Source organism: Lagenorhynchus albirostris, chromosome 12, assembly GCF_949774975.1.
Source record: "Lagenorhynchus albirostris chromosome 12, mLagAlb1.1, whole genome shotgun sequence".
In the NCBI taxonomy this organism is placed as follows: Eukaryota; Metazoa; Chordata; class Mammalia; order Artiodactyla; family Delphinidae; genus Lagenorhynchus; species Lagenorhynchus albirostris.
In genome coordinates this window covers 87,436,221-87,449,269 of record NC_083106.1, presented here as the reverse complement: position 1 = coordinate 87,449,269, position 13,049 = coordinate 87,436,221, and the positions used below count along the sequence as shown (strand labels likewise).

The following is a 13,049-nucleotide window of genomic DNA, read 5'->3' as shown; positions in this document are numbered from 1 at the left end:
CTCAAAGGGTGAAAAGGGTTGGAAGAGAGTTTGGAAGATCTTGGAGAGATTCATTTTATGATGTGGCAGCACATAGAGGAAAGGAGCCTTTGGTTTTGACCAGCAACATAGATGAGAAGTAAGTTTCCAAAGGCATTAAGCCAGTTCAGATCCATGTTTTCTACATTAGAAAACATGGCTCAGTAGCAGTTTCTCTTGGTTTTTTGGCTGGAAAACTTTACACCACTCATTGTATTCCAAGTGTGGGCAGGCATCTGCTGGGGGCAGATTGTTGGTTGTGGTAGTGTTCTTAGGACTTACTTCTTTGATCTGTGTTCTTCTCGTTGTACTGAACGTACTCACAGCCTCTCAGAGATCTCCTTCAGTACATATTCTGTTCTCTTTTTGGGTTGCTGCACAGACTGCTGAACTGCTCTGCTATGATTGTGCACTGGTGTTTTAGACAGAACAGAAGGAAAGCAGCATTCTCATTCTGACGATTTTCCCTGTGGACCTATAACTGTGCTCTTCTCGTATTAAACTGTTGATCTCCTAGGGGCTGTTCTTATGATCCTTCTGAGAAGTCTTTTTTTGTTATTGTTGTTTGGGAACTGACCAGCTCCAGTGTATGATGGTGTTGGCATGCACAGGGAGATGCTGAAATGAAGTCACAGTTGCCATAGATCAACGTGTTCTGGATGCAGTGATGCAAAGGGTGGGTTATGGAAGTTCAGCATTGGCAACCAAGATAGAAATCTTGTTGTTCATAAGATAGGGAGAAGTGTTTTATTTGTTGGGTACACAGCTGGTATGTCTCCATTTTACTGGCCATAAGAAAGCACGTACAGATCTGGAAGACCTTAAATAGTGTTTGCCAAAGTCTGTTGACATTTGAATGGATTTCTTTAGAGTAAACTTTGAGAGTTTGAAAGATTGAGAAACGGATATGGAAAGCCAGAATAATGTATGTGACAGAAGAGAGATACATTTCTGTGGAAAGTTTCACCCTAAGGTTTGAAGAGCTGGTAAACTTCTACGCTAGAGTGAAAACTCCTTGTGTGCAGGACAGTCTTGACTACACATCTTTGCTTCACAAAATCCTTGGTTATTTGTTGTCCCTCAGGAAATGACAGACAAAGTATAATTCTACCTAGGACTGCTTATAACTATCCTACTAGGATGACAATCCCGACTTTTATTTTCAAGTATATATTAAATAACAAGATTGGAAGTAATGTGAGTTTCTTTTAATTTATGAAAATGAGAGGTTTATTTTATTAACATGTACCTGGTTTACAATATCTGAGACAATTACTGTTCTAAAATAAAACAAACCCTTCCCTGCTTCTCCAAGTTGGTGATGTTAGATATTTATTCAGAAAATTAGAGGGTATTTATTTTCTATGCTGCATAACAAAAAATTACTACATAATCAGCAGCTTAAAACAACACACATTTATTATCTCATTGTTTCCCTGAATGAAGAGTTTGGGAAGGCCTCACTGGGTCCTCTGTATCAAGTCTCACAAGCTCAGACAGGGTGTTGGTCAGTTTGGGGTCTCATCTCAACATTCAGTTGGGGAAAGACCTGCTCCCAAGCATATGTGATTTGTGGTAAAATATAGTTTCTTGCAGTTAGAGGACCAAGGACTTCAGATCTGCTGGCTGTCAGTCAGTGGCCATTCTGGTTGCTGCTGCCCTCACTGCCTTGTCACATGGACCTTCCCCCAATTGCTTCACACTTTACCAAAGCTGGTAAGAGACAGAGTCTCCTTGCTCACAATCCTCTGTGACATAATCATGGAAGTGACATCTCATCACCCTATTTTATTGGTTATTCTGTTGATCAAAGGCAAGTCACATGTTTCAGTCATTAGAAAGTCAAGAGGAGAAGCCTTTATCCTGTTTCTATTTCACTTAATTAGGCAAAAATGCATTTTTTTTCCTGAGAGTTCTGAAGTTTGTCCTGCTGGATAATTTTTGCATTATTACAATTTAAAAAATAATCGCTATTAATGGGTTCCTTATAAAACAGAATACTTACTAAGTAAAGGGTTGATTTTGTTTCCTTCAGACAAGTGACCATAGCCAAGTAAAATTCATTCTTTTAAAATCCTTTAAAACTTTATCTGTTATACTTTACCTATGTGATATAGGTTGTTATTTTACAAATGTGTAAATTAAGGCACAGACTTAGACACAGTTAATCAGAAGCAAATGTTTTAGACACTCTAAGAGCTAATACCTTCCTTTCTCACTATGTGTTTTCTTCAAGTTTATTATGGTCAGTTTGTGATTGTCTGGTAAATATATCACCCTGACTTTATCACATCTGTCCATTCCTCTGTCTTGCCTTGCCATTTTGTTCTCTCCATCTGTCTATTTTCTTTTTCTATTTGAGTGATTACTTTCAGAGCCCATCTCTGCCTACCATTTCCTATCCTACATTTTCGATAGAATTTTTCTCTTTCTCACACTATGCACATAGATGTTTATGCTTATAGTGTCATTAACTACTTGATAACTTGTCCCTTAGAAACACTGACGTGAATTAATTAAGATAGTTCCTGTGAGATTTGGTCAATTTCTCCTTGACTTGAATTATTATAATCTGTACATGTTTCAGCCTCCACTCTGTCATTATTTGTAGCCCTGAAATAAAGATTTCTCAGAGGATTGAAGAAATTGGAGAATATTTTCTACACTGCCCAAATGAGACTCCCTCAGGGTCAATTCACTTAAGACATGTTGGTGGAACAGGAAGTAATTTTAATTAAGATCTTCTTAAGCTTAAAAACATTATGAATTTTTACTTCAAGGTGGAAAAAAGTCTATGTAAGATATTTCCTCCTTGAAGTAAAAATTGCCAATACAAAGAAGAAATGGATATAGGTATTCTTTCTCCATCTCTAATCTTAGAGACCTAAGTATATTTATTTTTAAGATGAAGCAAAAACAAACAATAAAATTAATGCACCAAAACCATTATCAATGAATAATCTCTCATTCATGTTTTCAAAGAGTAGAACACCTTGGTAAAATTACACTTAGATCCATTTAAAATTGCCAAAATCAGGTCTAGTTACCTAGTGTTTTCAGAGTTCAGAAATTTCTGACATTGGAACCACAATATATAAATTTCTTTGAGCAAACATCATCATCTAGGTGATGTACACAAAAACTTGGAAGTTCCCGACCTTTCTTTTCTATCACCCAGATGACAGTACTGCAGGTTTTGTTGTTTTAAGAATTTGGCTTGAGGGCAGGAGGTTAGTACATACCTGATACAGGTACCATTATTGCGGCACAGATGATGCTCACACCGAGGGATGTGGCAGTTCTCAATGTTTTTCCCACTCAGGGCTTCATCGATGAGGAAGAATTCTTTGTTGTTTACTTGAAGCTCTTGAATGCAGCCCTTGAATCCATAAACGTGGCCTGCATTCTTAGGAATCTTAACAGTTGCAGGGATATGGCCAAGGAACAATTTTTCAAAATATACCTTCAGGAAAAATAACAACAAAATATCTTTTTATGAAGTGTTATCAGATTATATGGGAAAGACCTAGATGTTTTGTTCTGTAATTACATGTATTGATGTGTTTTTCTGCATAAAACAGGCTGTAATTTCTGCTTAATTTTGTCATCACTAGTAGGTGATAGGATAAGTTACTTTAGAAAAGGGAGTTAATTTTGCAATTTTTTTGTACCTCTCACAGTATCTAATAAAATTTAGTAAAAAAAAAAAGGGGGGGTATTCAACAAACCTTGCTGATTGATTACTTTGAAAGGTATTTTGGAATGCAAGGTATTTTGCATTTTAATTTTGCATTGAAATGTATTTTGTTTGCATTTTAATGTGAACATTACCAAATAATAATGGATAAGGAAAATGAAGCCTTGTACTGTTAGGGATTGAATTTTCTCCCCCTAAAATCATATGTTAAAGTCCTAACCCCCAGAACCTCAGAAGGTGATTTTGTTATTTTTTTAAAATTTATTTTATTGAAATAGAGTTGATTTACAATGTTGTGTTAATTTCTGCTGTACAGCAAAGTGATTCAGTTATACATATATACATATACATTCTTTTTTTTGACAGTTCAAGAAACTATAATAGCAAAATTAATTAACAACTTAATGTCTATCAAAAGAACAGTCTTTTTTGTATTTTCTTCTATTGTGCTTTATCACAGGATATTGAATACAGTTCCCTGTGCTATACAGTAGGACCTTGTTGTATATCTATTCCATATGTAATAGTTTATATCTGCCAATCCCAAACTCCCAATCCATTTCTCCCCCTTAACCATAAGGCTGTTCTCTATGTCTGTGAGTCTGTTTCTGTTTCATAGATAAGTCCATTTGTGTCATAATTTAGATTCCACATATAAGTGATATCATATGGTATTTGTCTTTCTCTTTCTGTCTTATTTCACTTAGTATGATAATCTCTACGTCCACCATGTTGTTGCAATTCTAAATGGCTGAGTAGTATTCCATTGTATATAGGTACTGCATCTTCTTTATCCAGAATGTGACTTTATTTGAAAATAAAGCTTATACTCATTGGCTAGAGTGATGATAAAGTCATTTGTACAATGTAACTGCTATTTGATCTCTCCTTTCCCTCCCTGCAGCAACATATATAAATTGAACTCTCATCATTTAAATGTATGTAAAATGCAACTCCCCTCAATAAGACTTTATGAGCTGCAATTAGAGTCTGGATGGACTGGTAAATGAGACCCTGACCTTCAGGTCTGTTGGGCATATGACAGACAGATGTAGCAGGATTTGTGCATTTATATCTCTGACATCCTTATCTCTAAAACACGCTAAAACATTCCAAGCTGATGTCTGAAAAGTATTTAAATTGATATTACAGATTCATTAATATGGAAAAGCATGATTGTAAGAATTAAAAAAACTAGAAACAAATAAATAAGTTAGGCCACTAAGGGGAGGAGAGAAAGGGAGATGCCCAGTAATATCACTTAATATTTACACTAATATGTGCTGGTTTGATGTACGTGTGCTTTTAGAGAACAGAAGCATGTTCAATTCTAGGATCACCAAAGCATTTCCATGACCCACAATAGATCAAACTAACTATTATTGGAGCTCTTGTTCTTATTTTAGTAACTCGGGCTCAGTTCCAAAGGGTAGTCCTTCAGTTTTTCTCTAAGTACTTCATATAGGATTTAGATATACAGTCACCCAGAGGATAGCTCTCTTTGAGTACAGTGAGGTGGAGTCTTCATGGTGTATTGATAAAGCTCTTATGCAGATAGTAGCACATCTGTTTGTTTTCACATCTTTTCTCATATTTAGGTGAATTACTCTAGCAACCAATTAGCAGAGCTCTTTTATCAGCTAAGACAAGTGACTCACTGATAATGCAATCTGGGATCCATCGTGAACTTACAGACTCAGCGAATCCAAGACCATGGCCTTCCTCTCACTGAAGACCTCTGACATTTTTGTGTATTGATTACACACCTAGAAGAGCAAACATTTCACTGCTTTGACAAGTGTGCTGTTTTAGCACAAAATTGATAGAGAATGGAAAAATACCTTCCTCTTCTGTCAGCTGTAGGCAGATCTGTGGCAGAGTCTACAGAGCTGTCTATGATTTATTAGATCATTAAAAACACCCAAACAATGGAAGTAGATAGCTCTGTATTTCTTCTGATCTGAAGTCTAATCTTAGTTGGAATCCTGAAACGTCTAAAAGAGCAGCTGCCATTGACTGCACATAGATAACCATTAGAATGGTTGACTTCCTCCATCCTGGGCTCTCAATTATCCAAGAGCTGCCTTTTGTGTGTATAATAATTCTTAAGGAGACAGGTCTTTAAATAAGTCTTTTCTAATAACTCCTTGTGAATCCGACTATGGAGAATAGAGTCTGACATCAAGATATCATCTTACAAGATAAAACCACAGAGAACAGACATGGACAATCAAGGAGGGATCATCAAGATAATGAAAAATATGGATAGTGACTGAGGGATAAAGTCTCCACATCTGACAGGAGAGAAATGAACCTTCTTTTTCCCCTCAAAGTGTATCTTTAAAGGAAAAATATAGTCTCTCTTTTACAATATGTAGGAGTAAAATAAGAAAATAGGCAAAAGACAAAACATTTCTAAAAACTGGAGGCTGGGGAGTGGTGGACACAGATGAGAACCTGCTTTATCTCCTTTTCATTTTGTTTTAATTTAAATTTGGATATTGGAATACTACATACATTTCTGTAGTGATGTCTTGATTCAATGTATAGTTTTGTCTTACAGTCTCAAATCTTTCTGAAGTCAAATAACTTTTATGTTAATGAGAAGGTAATGGCAAATGTACTTTTTACTTAAGATTAACTATTGAAGTGTACTCATCTTCAGCCAAGAATATGATGACTTGTAATTGGAATGAACTGACTTTTACTTGTGTTGTTACCAAATTTTTGTTTTTAATATTATCTGAATTGTATGCAGACAAATTCTAAATCAGAAACATCAGTAAAGACGGATAAATGACGTTAGGTAGTGTTTGTGAAGAAAGTTTTATTTAAGTAACTTTCACATATGATTTTTCTTAAATTCTTAAAAACTGTTTGGAGATATTAAATGAAAGGGGATTAAAAGGAAGAATCAGTGTTTACCTAAATCAGTATTTATCTAAATTCTCCATCCCTTTACAGTTCAAAGATTACCCCCCTCCCCCATAGTATGATAACCTGTGAGCATAGTCTCTGCTATATTAATCTATATCCCTTTTTCGGGCAGGGTGTCCAACATGGTCGTCCTGGGGTTCTCTCACTGTGTACAGCAGTGGTTTGCAAATAGCAGGTTTAATACAAGTCTGTTACAAATGACCTGATTCATGAAACTCAATCCTGCTCTTCTTCAGTCTCCTACTTGTCTTTTAGGCCTCCTCTCTTACTTTACACTTCCTTAGAACCTTGAAATTTGCCAGATTCAACATATGTGAGGTCTCACTGGATACCAACCAAGAAGGAATATTAATATGGCTTGAATTCTAATATAGCTCTCTTTATTTAATATACATGACATAAGGTATAGAGCAGTGCTTATATGAAGTGTTTAATTTCTTATAAGATTAATATGAAGTAGCTCACATAAAGAGTTTTTTTTTAATTTAATAAATATCAGTGAAAACCTCATTAGCCCCATACTTCACAGTTAAATCTTTGATTATTAAGACTTTCTAGGATAAGGAATGTTCTCAAAATAATATCTTCTCAATTTGTTGAAGAAAGAACTGAACTTTAGTGAAGCAATCAATGGATTGAGTTGCTACCTGTGAGCAAGTGGTATAAGGAAGTGGAAATATAAAAGGAGGATGTAGGATGACTCTTGTCTATAAGAGAATGAAATGTAATCATGGGAAATAAACATAAAGAAATTAAACAGAAAATAACATCATACAGATCATCAAGATGGCAGAAAAGGAAGCTCCAGAAACTCTTTCCTCCATGGAGACACTGATTCAACAACATTACACAGACCAAGTCTCTTTGTAAGAAATACATAAGTTCAGTTAAGAGACACTTGTACCCCAGGTGACTGTGAAACCAGCTGTGTTGAGGCTGGCAGGAAAATCTTTGACACTCACTCACCATAGCTCTCCCACAGACTCAGTGAGACATAATTGGGAGAAAACTTCCAGCTCTGAGTCTCTCTCTGGGGAGGGAAATAGAAGACTAAAACATATATCCAATGTGCAGGCTTTTCAGGGTGCTGCCCAAGAGATTAGTTTCTATCTTGATTGAATCTAAGTGCTGACAGGAAAGGGTGCAAGGTTGGGGGTCCCTGAGAACAAAGGTGAAGGTTTGGACTAGCACACATTCACTCACTATAGGCATCCCCTCCCCCACCCCCAGCTCAGTGGGAAAGAATGGGCAAACCCCGCAACCCCTGACTTCTCCCTGTGAATGGAATGTGCATCCAAAATAATAGCTTTTCAGGGGGGCTGTCTGAGAAATGGGTTTCCTGTCTCATTTGTCTTAAAGCACTGACAGTACCTGGCATACAGTCAGCCCTCTGTGTCCATGGGCTCTGAATTTGCAGAATCAACCAACTGCAGATCAAAAATATTCAGAAAAAAATTCCAGAAAATTACAAAGAACAAAACTTGAATTTGTCACATGCCAGTGATTATTTACATAGCATTCAAACTGCATTAGATATTATGAGTAATCTAGAGATGATTTAAAGTATACAGGATGTGCATAAGTTATATACAAGTATGACACCATTTTGTATAAGGGACTTGAGTCCATGGATTTTGGTATCTGTGGGGGGTCCTGGAACAAATCTCATGTAAATACCAATGGAAAACTGCACTCTAAATGCCTGGTGGTGGGGGGGGTCACTGAAAACAAAAGAGAGCAGGACAGTGTGCTGCTGCTCTTAAGGCAGCATGACCTCTTCCTGGGGCTGGGGCAGGGTGGAAGAGTAGAGAGGCATGGAATGTGTTTCCAGCATTCTGGCTTTTCAGGGGTATTCCTGAGGGACTGGTTCCTATTTTGCCTGATTCGGAGTTCTGACACAACTCACATACTTTATAGAAACTTTGGGGCTGCTGAGAATGAAAGAGAACTGGATGTCTTGTAGCAACTCCAGAGAACCTGTTGTACTGCAGACAGACACCAGAGGGAGCAAAGATTATAAGCAACTGTAAAAAGAAACTGGCAAATTCCTATAATAGAGAATTTAAAAGACAGGCCCAGAGAAGACACATCCACAGAAAATGTTTGAAAGGTTCCCAGAATCTCTCACTGGGCTGATTAGTGAAGGAACTTTCCTATACAAAGCAAGTCCATGTGGCTGGGAGAAATGGCTGTTTCTTCAAATGTGTTGATTCCATTACAAAGTTACAAGGCACAAGAAGAAACACAAAAACATAGTCCAATCAAAGAAAATGTCTCCAAAAACCAACTCTAAAGAAACAGAGGTATATAAATTACTGGAAAAAAAATAACTGTCATAAAGATGCTTAATGAGCTCAGGAAAATGAAACATGAAGAAAATGTTTATTTTTTAACATTTAAAATGTCTTATATTCTTTATTGAGAATATCAATAAGGAGATAGAAAATATAATAAAGAATCAAGCAGAAATTTTGAAGCTGAATATGTAAAAGCTGAAGTGAAAATTCACTAGAGGGGTTCAACAGGAAACTTGACCAAGCAGAAAAAAGAATAAGCAAACTCAAAGAAAGGTCCTTTCAAATTATCTGGTTAGAGGAGTAAAAAGGAAAAAAGATTGAAAAAAAGTGAAGGAAGCCTAAGGGACTTATGGGACACCATCAAATGGACTAATATATACATTATGGGAGTCTCAGAAAGGGGAGGGGGGAGAGAGAGAGAGAAAGAGAGAGAGATGCAGAATGCTTATTTAAAGATATAATGGCTGAAAACTTTCCAATCTGGGGAAGAAAATAGACATTCAGAATCAAGAAGTCCAAAGGACTTCCAAGAAAGAACTCAAAGAAGTCCATACCAAGACACATTATAATCAATTTGTCAAAAGTCAAAAGAAATACAGAATTTTGAAAGAAGAAAGAAAAAAAGTGAGCTACCCCATATAAGGGAGCCCCATAAGACTCTCAGTGTATTTCTTATCAAAAACCTTGCAGCCCAGAAGGGAATGGGATAATATGTTCAAAGTGCTCAAAATAAAATGCTACCAAACATGAATACTGTATCTGGCAAAACTGTCCTTTAAAAATGAAGAAGAGACAAAGACTTTCTCAAATAAACAAAAGCCGAGCAAGCTTATCAGTACTAGACTTACCTTATAAAAAATGCTGAAGGGAGTCCTTCAAGTTGAAATGAAAGGACACTAGACAACAACATGAAAGCATATGAAAATATAAAGCTCACTGGTAAAGGTGGCTATATAGACAAATATAGTAATGTAATGCTGTCATAATAGTGCATAAATCACTTGTAATTCTGGTACTGAAGTTAAAAGACAGAAGTCTAAAAACACTATATAAAAATGTGTTAATTATGCACATATTATCTGTATCTATATCTATATTTATATCTATATGACATCAGTTACATAAAGTGTGGAGCAGGCAGAAGTAAAAGGTTAGAGTTTTTGTATGCAATTGAAGTTATGTTGCTAACAGCTTAAAATAAATTGTTATAACTATAAGATGTTCTGTGGTAACTTATGATAACCACAAGAAAATGTCTAGAGAAGATACAAAAAAGAAAATAAGAAAGGAATAAAAGTATGTTACTAAAAAAAATCAATAAGACACAAAGGAAGAGAGCAATAGAGCAAAAGAGGGGGGGAAATCTAGGTAGAAAACAATGATTGAAATGGAAATAGGAAGTATTTATCAGTAATTACTTTAAATATAAATGGAGTAAACTCCCTATCAAAAAACATAAAGTGGCTGAATGAATAAAAAAAGATTAAAAAAAAAACACAAGATCCAACTATATTCTATTATAAGAGACTCACTTTTGATTTGAGGACACACATAGCCTGAAAGCAAAAGGATGAAAAAAGATATTTCATGGAAATGGTAACCAAAACATTGCAGCAGTGGCTACACATATCAGAAAAAATAGACTTCAGTCAACAAGGGACAAAGAATGACATTATATAATGATAGTAGAATCAAATGACCAGGAAGATACAATAATTTTAAATATATATGCACCTGACACCAAGACACTCAAATATATGGAACAAACATTGACAGCACTAAGGGAGAAATGGACAGTACAATAATAGAATGAGATTTTAATATCCCACTTTCAATAAGGGATAGAACATTCATATAGAAAATAATAAGAAAACAGAGGACTTGAACAACACTATAGAACAAATAGACCTAACAGACATATAGAACATTCCATCTGACAGCAGCAGAATACACATTCTCCTTAAGCACACTGCAACGTTAACCAGGACAGATTACATGTTAGGTCACAAAACAAATCTTAACAAATTTAAGAAGATTGAAAATCATATTTTTTCCACCCACACTGGAATAAAAGTAGACATCAATAGCAGAAGGAAAAAATGGAAAATTCACAAATATGTGTAAATTAAACAATGTGCTCTTAAACAACCAATGGGTCAAAGAAGAAATCAAAAGAGAATTTGGAAAATACCTGAGACATATGAAAACACAACATACCAAAACTTATGAGATGTAGCAAAAGCAGTACTGAGGGAAGTTTATAGCAGTAAACACTTTCACTAAAAAGAAAGATCTCAAATCAACCCAACTTTACGCTTCATAGAACTAGACAAAGAAGAACAAACTATGTCCGAAATTAGCAAAAGGAATGAAATTATATAACGATTAGAGCAGAAATAAATAAGAGAATAGAAAAACAATAGAAAAAAATTAACAAAACTAAGAGTTGTTTTTCTGAAAAGATCAACAAAATTGAGAAACCTTTAGCTACACTAATTAAAGAAAAAGGGAGAAGACTCAAATAAAATCAGAAATGAAAGAGACAATATTACAACTGATGTCACAGAAATAATACAGATTATAGAGATGACTATGAACAATTATACACCAACAAGTTGGATAAGCCAGGAGAAATGGATAAATTCCTAAAAACATACAACATACCAAGACTGAATCACAAATAGAAAAGCTGAGCAGATCAATACAGAGAATGTATCAGTAATCAAAAACCTCCCAACAAAGAAAGCCCAATACCAGATGTCTTCACTGAAAAATTCTGCAAAATATTTAAAGAAAAATTAATACTGGTCTTTTCCAGACTTTTCAAAAAATTGAAGAGGAATGAACACTTCCAAACTCTTTCTATAAGGCCAGCATTATCCTGATACCAAAGATAGAAAAAGACACTATGAAAAAAAATTACAAGCTCATACACCTGATGAATATAGATGCAAATCTTAAATAAAATACTAACAAACAAAATTCGAGAGCACAGTAAAAGAATCATATACCATGAACAAGTGAAATTCATCCCTGTGTTGAAAGGGTGATTCAACATACAAAAATCAATAAATGTGTTATACCACATTAACAGAACAAAGGATAAAACTCACATGATCATCTCGGTAGATGAAGAAAAACCATTTGACAAAATTCAACCTTGTTTCATGATAAAAAGACTCAACAAACTAGGAAAAGAAGGACTTGAAGAGACATTTCTCCAAAGAAGACATAGAAATGGCATATGTAAAAGGTATATGAAAAGATGCTCAATATCACTACTCATCAGAGAAATGCAAATCAAAATCATAATGAGATACCACCTCACATTTGTTAGGGTGGTCATTATAAAAAAAACAACCAAAAGTAACAAGTGTTGACAAGGCTGTGAAGAAATTGGAACCTTTGTACACTGTTGGAGAGAATGTAAAATGGTGCAGCTGCCATGGATAACAGTATGAGGGTTCTGCAAAAAATTAAGAATAGAACTATATGATCTACCAATTCCATTTCTGGGTTTATCCAAAAAAATTGAAAACAGATCTTGAAGAAATATTTGCACTTTCATGTTCATTGTACATTATTCGCAATAGCCGAGAGGTGTAAGCAATCCATATGTCCATCGGTGGATGAATGGATAAAGAAAGCACATAATAATATGTGCTGAATAATATTACACATGCAGTGTAATATTATTCAGCCTTATCAATGAAGGAAATCTTATCATATGCTACAACATGGAAGAACCTTGAAGACATTATGCTGAGTGAAATGAGCCAGGCTCAGAAGGACAAGTACTGGGTGATTACACTTATATGAGGTCTCTAGGGTAGTCACAGTCTTAGAAGCAGAAAGTAGAATGATGGTTGCCATGGGCTGGTTGGAGAGGGAAATGGGGAGTTGCTGTTCAATGGGTATAAAGTTTCAGTCATGCAAGATGCAACGATGTGCCTACAGATAACAATATTTTACAGTATACTTAAAAACTTTTTGAGGATAAATCTTATAGTATGTGGTTCTTTATCACCACAAAAAATAATAGCACACAATAAGTGAGAATTACATAAAAGAGTTAACAGTTGCAATAGAATGATTAAGGG

The 13,049-nt window shown here is 35.3% G+C and overlaps 1 protein-coding gene across 1 annotated transcript in view; it reads right to left on the bottom strand.

The window, feature by feature from the left end:
* EYS (eyes shut homolog) overlaps nt 1-13,049 on the bottom strand; it is a 1,671,360-nt gene that overhangs the window by 250,258 nt on the left and 1,408,053 nt on the right. Inside the window, exon 33 of the mRNA XM_060167756.1 lies at nt 3,261-3,481. Coding sequence (XP_060023739.1) covers nt 3,261-3,481 — 221 coding nt within the window. The remainder of the gene's footprint in view (nt 1-3,260; nt 3,482-13,049) is intronic.